General features: G+C 35.7%; 1 protein-coding gene across 1 annotated transcript; it reads left to right on the top strand.

Moving 5' to 3' along the window:
- The first annotated feature begins 10,311 nt into the window (after positions 1–10,311).
- LOC136267600 (protein NLRC5-like) lies at positions 10,312–16,910 on the top strand. The gene has a single exon (XM_066062759.1). It carries the CDS (start codon positions 10,312–10,314, stop codon positions 16,600–16,602), a length of 6,291 nt encoding a protein of 2,096 aa, XP_065918831.1. The 3' UTR covers positions 16,603–16,910.
- Positions 16,911–18,035: the final 1,125 nt, after the last annotated feature.

The following is an 18,035-nucleotide window of genomic DNA, read 5'->3' on the forward strand; positions in this document are numbered from 1 at the left end:
CTTCAAGCTGCTATCGCATAAGACACTGCTGCATGATGATGCCGCATGAATGTTATTGTGCTTTGATAATAATGTGTTACGTCAATGATTTGCCAGCTGTAAGTGCTCCTACTATTCAGCTTCCGTTAGGTTACGGCTAAGGGTCACAGATGGTGTTATCAAGCATATATTGCTGGTAAAAGCAAAATCAGAAACTCGTAATGGCTTAATGCTATTGCATTGAGAATGCTGCTGCATGATATGCTGCCATTACATGATTGAGAGTGCTGCATTGCATGATATGCTGCTGTTGCATAATGAGAGTGCCGCTGCATGATATGCTGCTGTTGCATAATGAGAGTGCTGCTGCATGATATGCTGCCATTGCACGATCGAGAGTGCTGCATTGCATGATATGCTGCTGTTACATGCTTGGCTGAGAGTGCTGCTGCATGATATGCTGCCGTTGCATAATGAGAGTGCCGCTGCATGATATGCTGCCATTGCACGATTGAGAGTGCTGCATTGCATGATATGCTGCTGTTACATGTTTGGCTGAGAGTACTGCTGCATGATATGCTGCCGTTGCATAATGAGAGTGCCGCTGCATGATATGCTGCTGTTGCATAATTGGCTGAGAATACTGCTGTATAAATGTAGTGCTAGCAAAAAAAAAAAAAAAAAAATCTTACGTGTTCTAATTACACTGTTTGTACACTCCTCCATATAGTTTGGTGGCAGCTGAGGGTTGAGGATGGGACCAATGGGCAAGTATTTACTGGACAAGCTTTCTCTGGTAGCATGCTATACGTAAGGCTTACAACTTTGTATGTTTGATGGCTGGTCGCTTGCGAGTTGTTGCAAGTATATGAGGCTATTGTGCTTTTACGCTATGCAAAGTATGTTGCATAATTCACTTAAGTGAGTACTGCTGCATGAATGTTATTGCTGCTACTATTGCACTGAGGGTGCTGCTGCATGAATATTGCTATTGCTGCTGCCAATGCACTGAGGGTGCTCCTGCATGAATACTGTATTTACTTGATTAAATGCAACGGCGTTTATTACCTTAGCTCCAAAAATCGATGCGGCGACTATTCAAACTCGACTACCACTCGATTCTCGAGAACGATGTTTAAGCCATTATTTTCACAATCGATTGTGGGACCACTCAAGTGCTACGACTATTAAAGGTGCAGTGTTTAATCAAGTAAGTGCGGTATTGCTGCTGCTGCTGCTGCTGCTGCTATTGCACTGAGGGTGCTGCATGTGCTGCATGAGTATTGCTGCTGCTGCTATTGGACTAAGGGGTGCTGCATGAGTATCGCTATTGCTGCTGCTATTGCACTGAGAGTGCTGCTGCGTGAATGTTATCGCTGCTGCAAGAATGCTATTACTGCTGCTGCTGCATGAATATTATTGTCGCTACCGCTATCACTCTGAGGGTGACATTGCCTGAAGATTACATCTACCACATGCATGTTACCACCATTATTACTGCTTCCGTTGAAGCGTATATATTCCAGACATCAATTGGTCGATATGCAATACTGCCCAAGTATGGCTACTACGGCGTATAGTGACCCCAACCTGATCCCCTCAGTTGCCCAATCCCATTTGTGGCTGCTGCATGAACGTTACTATTGCTGCATGTATATCATGGCCCCAGCACAAGAAAAAAAATTATTGTCACTTAATGAAACATTATTGCGGCCATGTAAATGTAATCACTGCTGTGAGCTTAAGAGTGCCACTATTGCATGATCTACTGAGAGTGTGGAGACTAGTGGAGTACTGTGTGATGCTCTTGCTGCTGCATGATATGCAACCTCATGATATACCAAAGCGCTGCTGCATGAATTTTATGGCTCCTGCATGTCTGCTATTACTGTTGCTACTACTATTGAACTACAACTCTGCTGCATGCATGCTCTTCACTATAGCCTTGCTAGTTATCACTGCTTCTGCAGATGGGCATTTCCTAACTGTTGCTTTCATGTAATACCATGCTTATGCGACTGCTACACTATTTAGTGACCACCTCAGTTGTCTAATCCCACTCTAATCTTACTAGCTCGTGCTACTGCCAGACATCATTATACTTCCATGATTGACCTACTACAAATGTGTAACCACTCTCCAATCCCTTCTACACCAACCCCCCCTTCTCCCACTCTATGCTATTTATTATGTACCTAGTGGATATTTGTATACATCTCTATGGTCAAAAGTGTTTCTTCTTTAGTAATACTATTATCTCCTTAAGCATGGCAGCTCTTAGACATGCTTGGGTTATTCCATTTCCATGCACCTTTGCGTACGTGAAATTGCCACCGGTTAGTTACATTGCAGTAACTTTCTGTCGTTGAACATGCATATGTGACCACTGCACTTCAGCTGTGTTACTCTCTGCAGGCTTGCTCCATGCCCATGCATATGCAGGTCCATTGGTGGCTACAGGCAGTTAGGAGGTGCGCATATCTACACCAAGATTGCACATCCCTTCTCCATGTATATAATAACACCTTACTATAGGGTTTCCTTTCCCTGGTTTAACAGTAGGATAGGTGTCATTGTCTAGGACCCCTTTACAAGCTTTCCATACTACTGCAACCTATCTACGTTCTTATGCAATTAAATATTTCATTCGGTTGCTAATGTAACTTGTAATATCTCCAGTATACACCAACTGTAGCATACCTATATAGCTCAATGGCTGTTGCTTTCGCAGGCATGCTCCATACTCAGGCATATGCATGTTCATGGGTGGCTGCATGCAGGTAGGAGGCTGGGTGCGTATATCAACATCTACCAGCTTGTTTTGGGGGTACATACCTCCAATCCTCAGTTGCACTTGCCTTCGTAAGTACATACGTAGTATCTGTGTGCACAAGAGTACTCTTGTACTTTAAACTTGAAAGCATCTACATACAATATAAACTGCTACACGTCTAAAATCATTGCAGGCTTTTATACTACATAAGTAACCTCTTTAGGTCTAATTGCAAGTTTACTCGTGCTTACCAATGTCTGTATGTATAATATTTGGCTGTATTCAGACTTTGAATATAACTGTTGCTGCTGCTTATGGGCTTTTACATTTATGTTCTGCTTACATGCTTGCAAAAATGCATATCAGTATATGCAAAGTCACTTAATGCTCATTAATATGTGCATACATTTGTTGCTGCATACAGGTAGTTGACACTCGCATACAATCAATTGGCAGGCCTACTGTGTACATTGCATTCATGTCATATTTACACACTCCTTTATACATGTGCTATACCTGCACACTCCTTGGTACTCGCAGGTTCTCAGGAATTAGTCCCTACTGGTCCTGCAAAAACTCTGCTTAGTAAGATGCTTACTGCTATTGGTACACATACAGGCTCACTTAGTTGTAGTCTCATTTGGTATTGTCGTAATTTTCTATTTACCATCGGGATGTGTCATATACTTCATGCATACTTGTGCTAAGTGTGGTTATTATAACTACAATAATATTACTGTCTGTGTACTATTATAGTTTTATATGTGGGGTACAGCAGGCTTGGGCAACTGGGGAAATTTGGAGGAATTTGGGTGAATTAGATGCTAGTTCTGTAGCTGTAATGCTTTATCAATTGCTGCGAATATTTAATGTTCATGACATAGCTTGGTCTGTCATTTTGGTTGCTAGTGATCAATTGCTGCGATTTGACATGTCTTAGCGGTTTGCTATCATCACTTGCAAATGCTATGTTCATTCATCTACCCTATTTATGGAAGAACTTACTGCCCGCCCTATGATTTCCTCAGTTGCCCGTTATTCATCCAAACTCATCCTCTCTATATCACATATTATATGATCTATATATGTAATAGTTATACCATGGGCAAGAGTGCTTTGCCTGATGTATACGCACAAGCCCGAGGGCCGCAGGCCCGAGGGCGAGTGCGTATATACAAGCAAAGCACGAGTGCCCGTGGTATAACTAATATGTTCTACTTTAGCATGTAGACTCACCTAATTGGCAAAATCTTTAGTTGCTATACCCTTCTCTTATATAGGGAACCAAGTAAGCTGTGATTGTGAGATTGAATTTTGCCAAACAAACTGTGATTGTGGGATTCAATTATAATACATCAAACAGTAGTTTGATTTTATTATTGCTAATATAGCAATTTTAAGAGACTAGTGTTAATTATGTTACTTTAATTGCTACATTTACAAAAGTAAAAAACTGTTGATGTATTAAAATTGAATCCCACAATCACAGGTTGTTTGGAAGAATTCAATCCACAATCACAGCTTGCTTGATTCCCTATATAAGAGAAGAGGATAACAGTAAAACATCAAAGAAATCTGATAATTTCTGGATATAGTGTGCACACCTATTAGGTATGCAATGTCTCAAGTTAACGAGATATACGCACTGGTGGCAGTGCATATATCTCGTTAAGGCAGTGTGTAACGAGATATATGCACTGCCTTAACGAGATATACGCACTGGTAGCAGTGTGTATATCTCGTTAACATTTTGAGTCAGTGCGATATGTGATATATATGCACTGGCTTTCCTTTGATCTGAGGTGTGAAAGTGGTACATTTTATAGTTATAACACGCTTACGAGGGATATGACTAAAATATACGCACGATTCACGAGAGCGTACAGCGCTCGAGTGAGAGTGCGTATATTTAGTCATATCCTGAGTAATCGTGTTATAACTGTTATATGCTACACCCTAGTAGATGAAAACGATTATAGATAGTGAGTTATAGTGAAACAGCACCTCCTGGAGATGGAAATCAATAGAAATTCTTGATGGATCAGACGTTTTACACTTTTAACGGTGCCACGCTCACATAGTCGCGATTAGTGAGTTATCCACGAAGGAGACAAGAGTTCATCGAAACTTGTTCCAGTTCCTGAGGTGAATAATATTATTGTTGGTTGATTTAGGCGCTTGTTATTAGAGACTTGTTTACCATTTAGATAAGGATTTTGCAGAATGTGTGAAGTTACATCATATATGGTAAGCGTAGCCACAAAGCGTGGTATATCAGTTACATACCACAGTTTGCCGTGGTATATCAGTTATATACCACAGCGCGGTGCTTTTGATCTCAACCACAGGTGTGGTATATATATATATAATATATATTGTTATGTCATGTACGATTTCATGTAGATATAATCTTACTTGCTTTTATGGTATCATTGTATTCTTGTTGCATGATTGTTGAACTTGTGTATTGTCACGTACATTACTGGCTTTGTGGGAAAATGTTATGTGATTAGCATTAGGAAAAAGAGTAGGCAATGTAGAGCTTGGTGCGGCGGAAGGGTGGATAGCTAGGTAAATAAATGCATTATATATATGAGCACATATGTGTAATTTAATTCTCTATAAATGGTGGTGGTTGCCACTATTCCCAGAGGTGGGCCCCAGCAACCAACATGTTAACATGGGCTACGTGCTAGGCTACAAGCATATAGTCTACAAGGCTACAAGTGAGCTACAAGTGAGGCTACAAGTGTAAGTGAACTACAAGGCTATAAGAAAGCTACAAATTACAAGGCTACAAGTCACAGAACTGCAAGTGTAAGTGAGCTGCAAGGCCACAAGAGAGCTACAAAATAGTGTTAGTGAACTAGCTACAAGTCACATAACTGCAAGTGTATAATGTTGCAAGCCAGCTACAAGTGTAAGTGAACTACAAGCTTATAAGTGAGCTACAAGGGCTGTAAGGAAGCTGCTATCATAAGCTACAAGGCTGTAAGTCAAAAAGTATAATTGTGATGAACGTTTCATTTACATATACATTTAATTATTATGTCCATGCAATGACTCATATGCATGACCACATGCACAAGCATGCTAAGCATGCACCAAAACGTTGGTGTACATTACAAAAACTATGTATACTATAATGCAGTAGCAATTTACCCAGCCATGCATGTATTATGCCCTGTAAGCATACCTACATAGTCCAGTACTCTCAACTATAACCCAAACTTCGTGTGGCTGCTCTCAGGCTGGGGTCAACTGCCTTCATGACAATGACCAGCATGAGATAGATTATACGTATAATTACTGCTCGTACATATTCATTGATATAATAATAATTGAAAGCATCTAAAGACTTGTAAGCTTTTATTTTTAGTTAGTATATAGCTGCATGAGATTCCTTTGGTGTACATATATCTACTAGATTCTGATAGTTGTGTATACCAACATGTTCTCTCTGAGATAAGTCTTCAGAACACTGCTCATCTTCAGTTGCAACTTAACTGATGGACCTTTCACTCTTCCATGTAGTGCTTCTTTGTATAGTAAGAAGTAAAAAGTTTTGCTGTGTCTCAGGTTTGACAGCACTCATGACAAATAATTTACACTGTAAAATGTGTTGTCAGTAATTGGGTGTCTCTTCTTGAAGTCTTCAGTCAAGCTATAGCTAGCTAGCTAGCTAGCTAGCTAGCTATTGACAACATCCAGCAATCTAAATGCATCAGCTACATGATAGCGTACTACTATTATACTATATACAAAAGGTGAGTGATACAAGGTTCACAGGATGTAATAAAGTCGGGTGTGTGCATGGCCAGCTACAACAATGAAAATGGCATAATGCATGATGTCAGTACAACATCTAGCTGTAGCTATACACATAACCAAATAAGTACAAAAGTCTGTCTGTACCCTTACAGATCACTAAAGGTATGTGCAACAACTAAACTGTGTGCTATGAAGCGTCCTAGTGCATTTAGCTATCTGATAGATCCAGCTAGTCTCGTAATCCTGGTCCTACTTTACTACGTAGCTATCTCCTTAGCGTGCTCATTGCTGTATTATCACCTTGTAAGCATCCAATGTATAATCTGTGATCGTAAAATATCCTTGAGAAGTGTCTGGGAGACAAGTATATCTTACTACGCCATGACTCACATATCACTTCTTGCTCCCAAAAAATGGCATCCGGATTTTGTAAATTATGTAATGGGGTGCCACACCTCGAAATTAAACCCATCTATAGAGGCATTAATTTTCCATATCAACACGTTTTATCAGAAGCATATTTAGATGCCACAGAATTATTTCAGAGCTAGATTTCAGAAGTGCTTTAGTTGTGGCACTACTATAAGAGGTATACAAGCTAGATATCTGCATTTTCGTGATTGGGATCCCTTTCGTGATAGGTTTGTGACCCGGCACTCCTATCAAATAATAAAGATCTAAGTGGACTAATAGTGGTAGAGTACGGCAGCGGTAGCAGCAGATTGTCACTATTATCTAGAATTGTTCACCATCAAGAGCCAGCCATACAAATGCCACAATATTTTTTGCCATCTACCTCCACCACCAGACAATTCCACCAATTACATTTAATATTACCATCATCACATACCCAACATTATCAAGAATGCTTTTTTTTACAGAACTGTTAAAGAATGGAATGAGCTGCCACCATTTAGTAGTGTTGGACGATATATCAATATTATATTGTATCATTTGATTTTTTGCTGATATCGAAAAGTATCGATATATTTTTCAAAACTCGATATTTTGATACGATACATTATGTGATCTGAAAATGTCTATTTTAGCTTATTTAATAGTTAATTGTAGCTTTCCATTACCTTCAGCAATTTTCTAATTACTGTTACTCTTGTGTATGTGGATGGGAAATCCCCATTGTGTATAGCCATAGCTACCTAATATGAGAAAACTAGCAATTTACATGTGCAAATTAATGTTACAATATTGTATCGAAAAGTATCAATATCGGTCAATTTAGTCAATATCATACCGATATCGTATCGTTCTGAAAATCCTGGTATCACCCATCACTACCATTTAGTTATGACAAACTCTTGGACCAACATTTATAATTCAATTTATATTATTGGATGTATATCAGCACAATACTGTCTTTCCAATATAATATAATCATAATCATAATCAGTTCAAAGACCATGCACACCTCTTAACAATCTAGCTAGCTATTTGCTTAACAGTAAACAAGATGACCTCACTCCTTATTGGTCTAGCTAGCTGCACACCCCCTGGCTGACTTGCGATACTCTAATACAACAGTTACAAATTACACTGTAGCTAGCTCAACAAGTTGATGTTGTGCTACTTCAAAAACCAGGTGCCATGCAGCTACCTACCTCATCTGGAATTATGTGTATTAGGATTTGGTTGTGGAATAACTATGGCAATAATAAATACATAATTAATTTTTGTAATTCTCGGATTCATAATTCATGAAATTTTGTAATTCTTCAATTACATTGCTATGCACTGCTAAGGAAGCAATTGTAAAACACTTTCAACAACATATTATGCCCAGAAGTATATTCTAAACTGTTTTACAGTTTGCCTATCATGTTTTCCCCACAAATTCTCTTGAAAAAGCCTCAAAGCTGCTCTTTATTTTGTTTGCATATGTAGGGGATACGTCCCCTTTCTAACTTGAAAGTATAGGCTATTCCTGGTAGTCTACGAGACCTGCACCATTGTTTTTCAGTTGTTAAATGTATGTAAAATCTGAAGGGAAAAAATCTGAGAAGGGTCGCCGCACCCATATTTCAGACCACTGAGACCAAAGTTTCCCTGTGCGGAAGTTTAGTACAGACTTCATTTTGCTTTTACTTCTTACTTAAAAGCTGCTTTTACTATTTAACAATTTTGCTCACGTGGGTGCGTACGGACAAACATAGATGAGTAGATAGATAGGTACAGTAGATAGGTACACACACCGTGAAAACAATTTCAGTAAACCAGGCGTGCGCCCACAAAGGCCGGCTGTGGGCACACGCCTGGTTTAAAAACTAAACAAACTAGTATTCTAAAAAAATTGTTAATTTAAAAATGAAGTAATAATAAAAAGTAGTAAAGCAAGAGATGAATGATGGTATTACAGCATAGCTCGGTGGGAAAGTCCCTACTTTGGCACAATAGCTATAATATTTATTTTGTTCAGTGTCAAAGTAGGGACTTCCCACCAAGCTATGTTGTAATACCATCATTCATCTCTTGTTTCACTACTTTTTATTGCATAAATCCCTATATGCTTCATTTTTAAATTAACAATTTTTAAAAATACTAATAATATTATATTTTTATGAAGGGCACAAATTTTAGTAATGTCCATATAAATATTTAGCTCTTATCTCTACCTTTAGAGAGTTTATGCAGTAAAATCAGTTACTTTTCACTGAATTATGGATGTGTGAAAACAGCATTTTCCGGATCTTGCAACTTGTCTGTCGCTCGCCCATACTGGCTTTCCTTGGCTGCATGACACACTAGTATGTGTTTTAATGCATGTATTATTCATAACTACCTGTATTTGAATTGTCTTGCACACATTTATTAGTGACATGTTTGTGTACATCTGTTTTGCTTGTTTCCTGCTTACACTGACAGGTGATGACCATATTGTGGAGTCGGCCAGAAAGGATTTGTATGAATGGTACAGACAAATGAGATATAGTCCAGCAGTGGATCACTGGCCACCCTATCAGCCTAAGAGATATTATACTCCAGCAATCCGTATCCATTACAGAGGAAGTCATGGTAAATCTGAAATAATTACCACTGCAGGAGGGTTTAGATCTAGAGATGAAAACCAGTGCAATAATGAGTACATGGAAAGTGTTAATGATCTTTTTGCTCCATTTGAAGGAATGACACCTGTCCCTTACATAATACTAATTGAAGGTGCTCCTGGAGTAGGAAAAACCATGATGAGTAAAGATATTGCATTACAATGGACTGACCACAAAATATTAAAAAACAAAAAAATTCTCCTTTTGCTATTTATGCACAATCCTCAGGTAATGAAGCAAATTACAAGTACTTGGTCCCTGGTGAAATATTTTTGTTTGGATGATGAAGTTACTAGGAAGTTAACTGATTGGCTTATAAGAACTAATGGGAGATATCTTACTATTTTGCTTGATGGTTACAATGAATGTTTTGTTACTGAAAATAAAGATTATTTTATCATTGATAGTATTATTGGCCGTAAAGTGTTGACAGAGTGTGGATTAGTTATTACATCTCGTCGAGCAGCTTTATCACACCTCTGTGATATTGCAAACCGTAGAGTAGAGGTGTTGGGTTTTACTGAGGAAGCCAGGCTAAACTTCATTCAAAGTGCTGTACAGGGTAATTATGGTAAAATTTTACAGCTTGAGAAATACTTAAAATACAATGAAATCCTAAACAAATTGTGCTACAATCCACTAAACATGAGCATATTACTTTGTCTTGTTGAAGGTGGGATAAGTACATTACCAACAACTCAAACAAATTTTTATGGAAAGTTTATAATTATGACAATAGTTTATTATCTTAAGAAAAACAATGGAATTATAATTGCCAATATCTCCCGTCTCAGTGAATTCCCTCATCCATATGATCAAGTGGTTAAAAAGTTGTCACAATTTGCTTTCCTTGCCTTACAAAAAAACCAAGTGGCTTTTATGAACACTGAAATTGATGCAACTTGTCCTCATCTTGTGCTTGCTAACTGCTGTGGGCTTGGATTATTTAAACCTGTTAAGCATCCGAAGAAGGAAGATGGTGAGTATATTCAGTTCCTCCATTTTTCTATTCAGGAATACATGGCAGCCTACCATATTACCTCACTACCAAATGCTGATATATTAAAACTGTTAGACATTTCTTTCTGGAGTCTTCATTACTTGAACACATGGATGATGTATATTGGCATTACAGATGGTAATGATCCTGTACTCAAGGAGTTAATTCTCTCTGATATTCGCTCACCTTTAGGCAGTAGGTCTAACATCTCAAACAAAATACAAATTAATAAACTACAATATCTGTTTTTGTTTTGTTGCATGATGGAAGTTGATAATCATATGTCACATTCTGTCAAATTCCGGGGAGGAAACATTGACCTCAGTAACCAGGCCTTGTCAACTGGTGATCTATACACAATTACAGTTCTGCTATTAAAATTATCTAATAAGCAATGGAAGGGGCTAAACTTATCGAACTGTAATATTGATGGCAAAATTGACAACATTATAGCTGTTTTACCTCATAATACTAAACTGCAACAATTATATTTCAGTGTAAACAATTTACAAACAGAAGGTGCTATTAAATTTGCAAGATCTTTACAGAATACTACAACTCTAACTGAATTTGGTCTTTCAAATAACAATATTGGATGTGAAGCTGCAGACGATATAGCAATTGTTTTATCTAACAATACCAAACTGCAAAAATTATACCTTAAAAAGAACACTTTACAAACAGAAGGTGCTATTAAAATTGCAAGGTCATTACAGAATACTACAACTCTAACTGAATTTGGTCTTTCAAATAACAATATTGGATGTGAAGCTGCAGACGATATAGCAATTGTTTTATCTAACAATACCAAACTGCAAAAATTATACCTTAAAAAGAACACTTTACAAACAGAAGGTGCTATTAAAATTGCAAGGTCATTACAGAATACTACAACTCTAACTGAATTTGGTCTTTCAAATAACAATATTGGATGTGAAGCTGCAGACGATATAGCAATTGTTTTATCTAACAATACCAAACTGCAAAAATTATACCTTAAAAAGAACACTTTACAAACAGAAGGTGCTATTAAAATTGCAAGGTCATTACAGAATACTACAACTCTAACTGAATTTTATCTTTCAAATAACAACATTAGAAGTGAAGCAGCAGATGATATAGCAGCTTTTTTATCTAATAATACCAAACTGCAAAAATTACATCTTAGTAGAAACAATATACAAACAGAAGGTGCTATTAAAATTGCAAGATCTTTACAGAATACTACAACTCTAACTGAATTTGTTCTTTCAAGTAACAATATTGGAAGTGAAGCAGCAGATAATATAGCAGCTGTTTTATCTCATAATATCAAACTGCAAAAATTACACCTTAGTGGATGCAATTTACAAACAGAAGGTGCTATTAAAATTGCAAGACCTTTACAGAATACTACAACTCTAACTCTATTTGTTCTTTCAAGTAACAATATTGGAAGTGAAGCAGCAGATGATATAGCAGCTGTTTTATCTCATAATACCAAACTGCAAATATTACAACTTAACGACAACACTTTACAAACAGAAGGTGCTATTAAAATTGCAAGATCTTTACAGAATACTACAACTCTAACTCAATTTGTTCTTTCAAGTAACAATATTGGAAGGGAAGCAGCAGATGATATAGCAGCTGTTTTATCTCATAATACCAAACTGCAATGGTTATATCTTTCTAGCAACAATTTACAAACAGAAGGTGCTATTAAAATTGCAAGATCTTTACAGAATACTACAACTCTGACTGAATTTGATCTTACAGATAACAATATTGGAAGTGAAGCAGCAGATGATATAGCAGCTGTTTTATCTCATAATATCAAGCTGCAAAAATTACACCTTAGTGGATGCAATTTACAAACAGAAGGTGCTATTAAAATTGCAAGATCTTTACAGAATACTACAACTCTAACTCAATTTGGTCTTGCAGATAACAATATTGGAAGTGAAGCAGCAGATGATATAGCAGCTGTTTTATCTCATAATAGCAAACTGCAAATATTACAACTTCACGACAACACTTTACAAACAGAAGGTGCTATTAAAATTGCAAGATCTTTACAGAATACTACAACTCTAACTCAATTTGTTCTTTCAAGTAACAATATTGGAAGTGAAGCAGGAGATGATATAGCAGCTGTTTTATCTCATAATATCAAACTGCAATGGTTACATCTTCATAACAACACTTTACAAACAGAAGGTGCTATTAAAATTGCAAGATCTTTACAGAATACTACAACTCTAACTCAATTTGTTCTTTCAAGTAACAATATTGGAAGTGAAGCAGCAGATGATATAGCAGCTGTTTTATCTCATAATACCAAACTGCAATGGTTATATCTTTCTAGCAACAATTTACAAACAGAAGGTGCTATTAAAATTGCAAGATCTTTACAGAATACTACAACTCTAACTGAATTTGTTCTTTCAAGTAACAATATTGGAAGTGAAGCAGCAGATGATATAGCAGCTGTTTTATCTCATAATACCAAACTGCAATGGTTATATCTTTCTAGCAACAATTTACAAACAGAAGGTGCTATTAAAATTGCAAGATCTTTACAGAATACTACAACTCTAACTGAATTTGTTCTTTCAAGTAACAATATTGGAAGTGAAGTAGCAGATGATATAGCAGCTGTTTTATCTCATAACATCAAACTGCAAAAATTACACCTTAGTGGATACAATTTACAAACAGAAGGTGCTATTAAAATTGCAAGATCTTTACAGAATACTACAACTCTAACTGAATTTGTTCTTTCAAGTAACAATATTGGAAGTGAAGCAGCAGATGATATAGCAGCTGTTTTATCTCATAATAGCAAACTGCAAATATTACAACTTCACGACAACACTTTACAAACAGAAGGTGCTATTAAAATTGCAAGATCTTTACAGAATACTACAACTCTAACTCAATTTGTTCTTTCAAGTAACAATATTGGAAGTGAAGCAGCAGATGATATAGCAGCTGTTTTATCTCATAATATCAAACTGCAATGGTTATATCTTCATAACAACACTTTACAAACAGAAGGTGCTATTAAAATTGCAAGATCTTTACAGAATACTACAACTCTAACTCAATTTGTTCTTTCAAGTAACAATATTGGAAGTGAAGCAGCAGATGATATAGCAGCTGTTTTATCTCATAATATCAAACTGCAAAATTTAAACATTAGTGGATGCAATTTACAAACAGAAGGTGCTATTAAAATTGCAAGATCTTTACAGAATACTACAACTCTAACTGAATTTGGTCTTGCAGATAACAATATTGGAAGTGAAGCAGCAGATGATATAGCAGCTGTTTTATCTCATAATAGCAAACTGCAAATATTACAACTTCATGACAACACTTTACAAACAGAAGGTGCTATTAAAATTGCAAGATCTTTTCAGAATACTACAACTCTAACTCAATTTGTTCTTTCAAGTAACAATATTGGAAGTGAAGCAGGAGATGATATAGCAGCTGTTTTATCTCATAATATCAAACTGCAATGGTTACATCTTCATAACAACACTTTACAAACAGAAGGTGCTATTAAAATTGCAAGATCTTTACAGAATACTACAACTCTAACTCAATTTGTTCTTTCAAGTAACAATATTGGAAGTGAAGCAGCAGATGATATAGCAGCTGTTTTATCTCATAATATCAAACTGCAATGGTTACATCTTCATAACAACACTTTACAAACAGAAGGTGCTATTAAAATTGCAAGATCTTTACAGAATACTACAACTCTAACTCAATTTGTTCTTTCAAGTAACAATATTGGAAGTGAAGCAGCAGATGATATAGCAGCTGTTTTATCTCATAATATCAAACTGCAAAAGTTACACCTTAGAGGATGCAATTTACAAACAGAAGGTGCTATTAAAATTGCAAGATCTTTACAGAATACTATAACTCTAACTGAATTTGTTCTTTCAAATAACAATATTGGAAGTGAAGCAGCAGATGATATAGCAGCTGTTTTATCTCATAATATCAAACTGCAAAAGTTATATCTTGATGGGAACACTTTCCAAACAGAAGGTGTTATTAAGATTGCAAAATCTTTACAGAATACTACAACTGTAGTTCACTTTGATATATCTAGCAACAATATTGGAAGTAAAGCAGCAGATGATATAACAGTTGTTTTATCGCATAATACCAAACTGCAATGGTTAAATCTGAATCACAACAATTTACAAACAGAGGGTATTATTAAAATTGCACAATCTTTACTGTATACTACATCCTTAATTTATCTTGATATTTCTAACAACAATATAGGAAGTGAAGCAGCAGATGATATTGCAGCTGTTTTGTGTAACAATGACCAACTACAATATCTATACCTTGATAACAATGATTTACAAACACAAGGTATTATTAGAATTGCAAGATCTTTGTTAGGTACATCAACTTTAACTGTTTTCAGTGTTTCTGCTAACAATATTGATGATGAAGCAACAGATGGTATAACAGCTGTTTTATCCCACAACACTAATCTGCAACGATTGAATCTAAGCCACAACAATATACAAACACAAGGTGGTAGTAAAATTGCAAAATGTTTACATGGTATTTCAATTCTGAATATTTCTAGTGACTGTATTGGTGTTAAGGCATCAGATGACATTGCAACTGTTTTGTTGAATAGTAGTAAACTAAAAGTATTAGAGCTAAATGGAAGTGTTTTACAAATTGCTGGTACTGTTAAGATCGCAGTAGGTTTACAGAATACTTCAACTGTGACCAAGGTTGATCTAACTAATAGAACAAGTAAACTAGAAGATGTTTTGTCTTGTAGTATCCAATTACAACAATTGTATCTTAGTAACTTACAAGAAGCCAGTTCTACTAAAATTGTAAATGCATTACAAAGTATCCATATTTCATCACTAGTGGTGTTGGATTTTTCAAGCAATCATTTGAATAATGAAATAGTATATGGACTATCCAATATTTTACTACAAAACAATAAGCTTAAAGAATTTTATTTTGCGAGAAATAATTTACAGGCAACTGACATAATCGAAATTAGATGGGGTTTGAGAAATAATTCAACCTTGACAGCATTCAGTGTTGCAGACAATAATGTGGGTGCTGAAGCAGCAGATAGTATTGCATCTATTTTGTTTAGCAATAGAAAATTAGCAAAATTGAACCTCAGTGGGAATAATTTTCAGTCAACTGGTACTAGCATAATTGCTAGAACTTTGCAGCAATTTAAAAACCTAACAGTATTTATGTTTTTAAACAACTGTGCTGGTAGTAAAGCAGCAAAAGACCTATCATTTGCTTTATTGTGCAACAAAAACCTGAAAGAGCTGTACCTTGCTGGAAATAACCTACAAACAGCAGGTTCAATTACAGTCGCAAAAGCTGTGCAATGCATGTCAACTCTGACTGTATTTAGTTTTTCAAATAATCATTCTGGTAGTGAAGCAGCAAATGAATTGTCATCTGCTTTATTATGCAACCCTGAACTAAAGGAACTGTATCTTGCTGGAAATGGTCTTCAATCAACAGGTGCTATTGCAGTTGCAAAAGCTATGCAGCAATTTTCAACTCTGACTGTGTTTAGTATTTCAAACAATAATATTGGTGTTGAAGCAGCAGATGACATCGCAGCTGTGTTTTATCATAATTCCAAACTACAAGAGATATATCTAGATTATAATAAGTTGTTAACAACAGGTACAATTAAAATTGTTAAAAGTTTAGAAAAGAATTCATCACTGAAAAAGTTGAGTATTGCTAACAATGGAGTTGATGATGAAGCTGCAGATGATATTGCTGTGTCGTTACGTCACAGTATGAACCTACAAGAGTTGTGCCTAGATGAAAATTATTTTCAAAGTACAGGTTTACACAAGATCGCAGAAGTGTTACAGTCTATTGAAAGTCTAACTGTGTTTAGTATTTTCCGCAATAATATCAACAGAAAGTCTGCAAAGAGTATTGTAGCTATGTTATCTTGTAACACTAAACTAGCAGTACGTAGTGAGTTTTTGTAAATTAAGTTAACATGTGGTTAACACTGACTTTATGTCCACAATGTTTTTGTTAGGGATGTCACATGCGACAACATTATTTAACTTTTACTTGTATTTTCAATAGTATTTAGTGCTATTTACTAATTAAGTACTGTAATTTGCTCTTTTTTTTGTTGTAAGATAATTTTTGTATGCAAAACTTGTATGAAAATTTCTTACACAAAAACTGTTACACAAGAGTCAAACTGCTCTAATAGAGCAAGTCATTCACATAAATCATACGAATTAATATTTTTTTACACAAAAATTAAGTGAATTATGGTATAGTATCTTGTTAAGCTACCATGGTAGATTATAATTATACATTGTAACAGTTTAGTCTTGTCTGTTTCATGAGTAATACATTATTTCACTTGCACAGTTATAACTTGTGTTTATAGTGACTATATGGGAATGTTTGGAATAGTTTTAGCTGCAACATCAAGCTGTATAAAAAGGGTGCATGCTCATACTATTTTGAAATAATATTCTAGAACATTTTCTATATATAGTAGTGGTCACTTTCAGTTGAACATTCTGGACAAGTGCTTTAGGCTTTTCCAACACTGCACTTATAGTTAGGCTGCTTAAAGCCAAATTTAATTAAAACTAATGTGGACACAAGTGACAAAAGTACCAAACTTTTCTCCACATATGTAGTACAACCTCAACTTTAATTTTTTTATAGGATCCAAAATGGGCCTATCCAAAAAACTTTATAATTATGTAACTAAACTGTATAGAGGAATTTCTCTATAGTTGCTCACTATATATGGAAATGAATATCCAATAGCTATAATTATGCAGTAATTAGTTTGTCATAGTTAAATGAGATATTCTTACATATATATATTGTAGTCGTTCAGATGTCACAGGATTCATCTTATAGAATTCATTTTATTTATCACTGAAAAATGAGAGATATAAGATGGTATTTCCAGTGGCTTATTGAATATAAAAAAGCTTGGTATAACCTGCATATGTTATACTAACAATCTCACATAAAGCTTTAGTTATTGTGTTAAACATACTGAAACCACATATGTGATGGTATAGTGTGGGCATTGTATTAGATCATGCCCCCAACTTTTTTGGGACACTGTTTGCAAGAAGGGATCAAGATACTCTAATAGAACAGTCACAGTATTCAGAGAAGCAGTGTAGCAAATTACTTAGCTACGTATGTGTAGTTATAAATAAGGAGACATAATTGGTGGAGAGCAGCTATTGTTAGCAGGCTGTGACCTTTTTTTTTTGGTCTTCAACTCACAGCTTGCCTGGCCCTCTCACTCTTTGGCCTGCTCCACCGCCCCTGCATTAGATATAAGCTATTTCAGGTAATGTGGTAAATAAACTGAAACCATATATGCAATAGTATAGTAAGGATTATACTAAAGTATAAGATGAGTATAATA

Source organism: Dysidea avara, chromosome 9 (assembly GCF_963678975.1).
Source record: "Dysidea avara chromosome 9, odDysAvar1.4, whole genome shotgun sequence".
Classification (NCBI taxonomy): domain Eukaryota; kingdom Metazoa; phylum Porifera; class Demospongiae; order Dictyoceratida; family Dysideidae; genus Dysidea; species Dysidea avara.

Bases quoted from the DNA above. Each gene is read 5' to 3' on its own strand.
- LOC136267600 (XM_066062759.1), top strand. From the start codon at position 10,312: ATGACAATAGTTTATTATCTTAAGAAAAACAATGGAATTATAATTGCC.